Consider the following 3,785-nt stretch of genomic DNA (forward strand, 5'->3'; position numbering starts at 1 on the left):
GTTTGTGCAGCAAAGATTTTCATTTGTGCAGCTATCATTTTAAAGATATTAAGAGGGCTGGTTGACCTTTGATGACCTCTAAAACATTTCTTAATATCTTCAAAACCGAAGCAGCACAAACAAAAATCTTTGCTGCACAAACCAGCACAAACGTAGCCGAGTTGATTGACACCCATTTCGTCTGATTTGAAGAAGGTGGGGGGCTGGTTGACCTTTGATGACCTCTAAAAACATTTCTTTATATCTTTAAAATGATAACGGCACAAACGAAAATTTTTGCTGCACAAACCAGCACAAACGTAGCCGAGTTGATTGACACCAATTTTGTCTAATTTGAAGAAGGTGGGGGGGCCAACTTCACTCAGGTCTGCAGTAACCCTAATCAACTATTGCATCTACTTCCATTAAATGATTATTTGTTCCCCTTCCTCCGATTCATCATGCGCAGAATCCCCAATGTGGCATTAAAAACGGTGTCATGTTTAAAGATCATTTTATAGAAAGCTTCCAGAGGAAGTCTGCCAGTGGGATCTGCATGCTTTAGTGCAGTCATGGGCATGTAGAGTCGGTTGGTCTGGTGCCGTAGAGGAGGCTCCTTGGCTGTAATCACTTTTTGTGTTTGCTAAACAGTGAGAAAGAACAAAACTTTACATCAGAAGGAGTCTTCTGGTTATGTATTTTAACAGAAAAGGAAATGTGTTACCTTTAATTCTCAGATTTAAGAAGAACATTGTCACTACTTGCCTCGGCCACATCCTCTGGTGTCTGGCCTAATGTTGTGAAGACCTTTCTAGAGTATGGAAGATAAATGTCACGAAAGATCCTGGCCGTTTCCTCATCTGTCTCAGACAGATCTATGATTTCTGCATCCTCATACACTTTTCTTTCAAACTCTGTCATCACAGGACCAGGTTCCACCAGTGTAGTCCTAGGAAAAGAAAAGTATGTAAATCTAAAAGCGGTGCATTTGTTGAGCTCTAAATTCTTACCAATGTAGACTTTTAGATAACTAAAGTTTTACTTGTGGACTAACTGCATTTTTAAAGATGTTGTATTGTTCAGGACATGTAATCACTTGATGTTGAATTTCATTGCTTGCACTGCCAGACTTTCACAAAATCCTTCCACAGCAAACTTGGACGCAGAGTAGACGTCATTGAACAGAAGTCCTGTGTCGAAACATTAGGAGAACATCAAAAGTCTTTCACAGTTATTCGATTTGTCTGAAATTCAGTTCATTAAAATAAAACCCACCTTGTATTCCCATAACACTGCTCATCACCACAATATGGCCGCTCTGCCTTTGCTTCATGTCTGGCAGCACCTCTTTCACCAATCGCACCAGGCCAAAGAAGTTGACTTCAAAGAGCTCTTTCATTGAGGTAATACTTTGGCACTCCAGTGGTCCAATCATGCCAATGCCTGCATTGTTCACTACAACAATGCAATATTATTTTAATAATGTTTGCTTGTTAAGTGAAATTTACTTTGAATATTAATACGGAAAGGAAACAGACCGAGGACATCCACTTGTCGGTTGGGGATGCTGTTGATGCACTCTTTGATGGATTCTTCACAGCAGGCGTCCAACTTTTGGATCACCAGGGTTTTATTTAATAAATCACCTGCTGCTTTTTCCAAAGGGCCACGTTTCTCAAGATCCCTCATTGTGGCAACTACTGGCTCAGACAAACACACAGGATATCACTCACTTTGATTACTTATTATCTACTGGGTACAGATTTTTTTTTTAGGTGCAGCAAAGAACATCAACAGCTTACCTTTAAACCGTTTGGTCTCATCCTTGGCCAAGCGTACTGCCACAGCCAAGCCAATACCAGAGGAGCAGCCAGTAACCAGCACTCTCCTGGTCCCCATGGTGTCGACCTCAAGACTTACTAGTGGACTATAATAATAATAGTAAAAAAAAAAAGCTCAAATATATTTTCTACACTGTTATAGCTTTCTTGTGTTTCAAGGTGTGATAAACCACATCTACTTAAATCTAATGGTGTTTTCTCTGTGCTCAAAGTGAGTCAGAGTCTGCTACTGCCATGTTTGCATAGTACATTTTAAGTGTAGTTGCATAATAAGGCTATAAGAATGCTACAGGTCTAGTGAATAACCCTTTTCATATTAAAAGAAAAAGACCAGAAAGTGCACTGAGGTAAACAAACAAAAGAAAAGCAAACTCATTCAAATAGCAACAGTAGTTTTTAAAGTAAAAACTAAAGAACTATCATCCAATTTGAAATCACAGTAGTTACAAAATGTCCATAACAACACGGTTATTATGGTCAGCATGGTTATTATGTACATAATTACCTTGAGAAGAAATCCTAAAATGTTTTTCTTCAAAAGGGAAAAGCTGTATTTTTAATTGTAATAGGATTAAATATGGTACAGGATAGAAATAGGTCATACCTACAAAGGAATGTAGTATACTGCATAACGACAGTTTAAAACATAGTTTATTGTAAAATAAATAGCTGTTCTTGAAATAAGACAATACATTTTTTTTAAAATCACAGACACCTTGGACTTGGCCCAGTTTAAAAGCTGTTGTGAAGTATATACATATTGGATTTTCTTTATGACTTTAAAGACGTTCTAATGGTACAGTTTTTATTAATCCTATCACAATCCAAATTTATCTGAGAAAGGTTTTACCACAATACGTTTAAAATCTTCTACAATTGAAGAATATTCCAGTTCAGATTTTATCCAAGGATTCTGAGCTATGATCTACGGAAGAGGAATAGGGCCACTGGGAAAAAAATAAGACAGTTCTGACTTTAATCTCAGAATTCTGAGATTAAAGTCTTTGGCCAAGGATTAAAGTCAAATTAATTCTGAGATAAAAGTCAGAACTGTTTTTATTTATTATTTTTTTTGCAGGGGCCCCAATCCTCTTCCGTAATTATCGTTTGTACGTCTCTAGATTTTTGATTTCACTCATCTGAACCTGCTGCAGTCATCTACATAACAGTTAACAACAGAATTTTAAAAAACTATTTTAGTCATGCTGTGTAGGTTTTAAACTGAATCTATAGTAAAAGAAGTAGAAAACCTACTTCTTTCTGACATTTGGAGAAGCACAATATTCAAGACCTGCCACTCAGTGATCTATGCATAATTTTCAGTTACTCCAAGGTCACTATCTGCTAAACCTTTACAAAATACTGAGGCAGATGTGTTTGTTTGGCGCGCGGTACCCACCTGCGGAGCGAGCTGTTTGGTCCTTACTGACGTGGAAAACAATTTGTCAACAGTGCATCGATGAAATGCTGCAAAAACACTGAACAAACAAAACGAAGTCTCAAACGTCGGGACAGGCAGCTAAAGTCTCAGGGATTACTCAAGCGGCTCATGTATTATGGGAGTTGTAGTTTTTGGGAGACAAGTACACAAAGAAACTGTAGGACCATTTATGTTTCTGCTGATGTTTTTTGTTCTTGGGTATTTTCTACTCTGAATTACTCACTGCGTCTTTATATATTTCTTTTTTTATATCCGTTAACATTTTGTGGAATCTTATTTAAAGTCTAATCCTACACATGACATGCACTTTTTACCTAGTTACATTTCTGAAGAAAAAAAATATCTGTGTGCCCAAAATATTTATAAATGTCTAATAATGTATTTTATAAGAAAAAAATAATCAAATAAAAGACCGCTCTAGATTTAACTAAGTCTCGCAGTTTTTGTTTTGGCCACTGGAGGGCAGACTCGTCATTCTAATATTCTGTTCAACAATCAGCGTGAATGAAACATAATAATCTTTT

At 37.0% G+C, this 3,785-nt stretch overlaps 1 protein-coding gene across 1 annotated transcript; it reads right to left on the reverse strand.

Annotated features, from left to right (window-relative positions):
• Window positions 1–340: 340 nt before the first annotated feature.
• Window positions 341–3,543, reverse strand: LOC102217555 (retinol dehydrogenase 8-like). Its single transcript, XM_005813038.3, has 7 exons — window positions 3,220–3,543; window positions 1,782–1,906; window positions 1,518–1,679; window positions 1,255–1,434; window positions 1,076–1,169; window positions 745–928; window positions 341–622 (listed from the first exon to the last, which is right to left on the reverse strand). The coding sequence occupies exons 2-7, from the start codon at window positions 1,876–1,878 to the stop codon at window positions 413–415; spliced, it is 927 nt and encodes a 308-aa protein (XP_005813095.1). The 5' UTR covers window positions 1,879–1,906; window positions 3,220–3,543; the 3' UTR covers window positions 341–412.
• Between the last annotated feature and the right edge of the window lie 242 nt (window positions 3,544–3,785).

Source organism: Xiphophorus maculatus, chromosome 16 (genome assembly GCF_002775205.1).
Source record: "Xiphophorus maculatus strain JP 163 A chromosome 16, X_maculatus-5.0-male, whole genome shotgun sequence".
Lineage (NCBI taxonomy): Eukaryota > Metazoa > Chordata > Actinopteri > Cyprinodontiformes > Poeciliidae > Xiphophorus > Xiphophorus maculatus.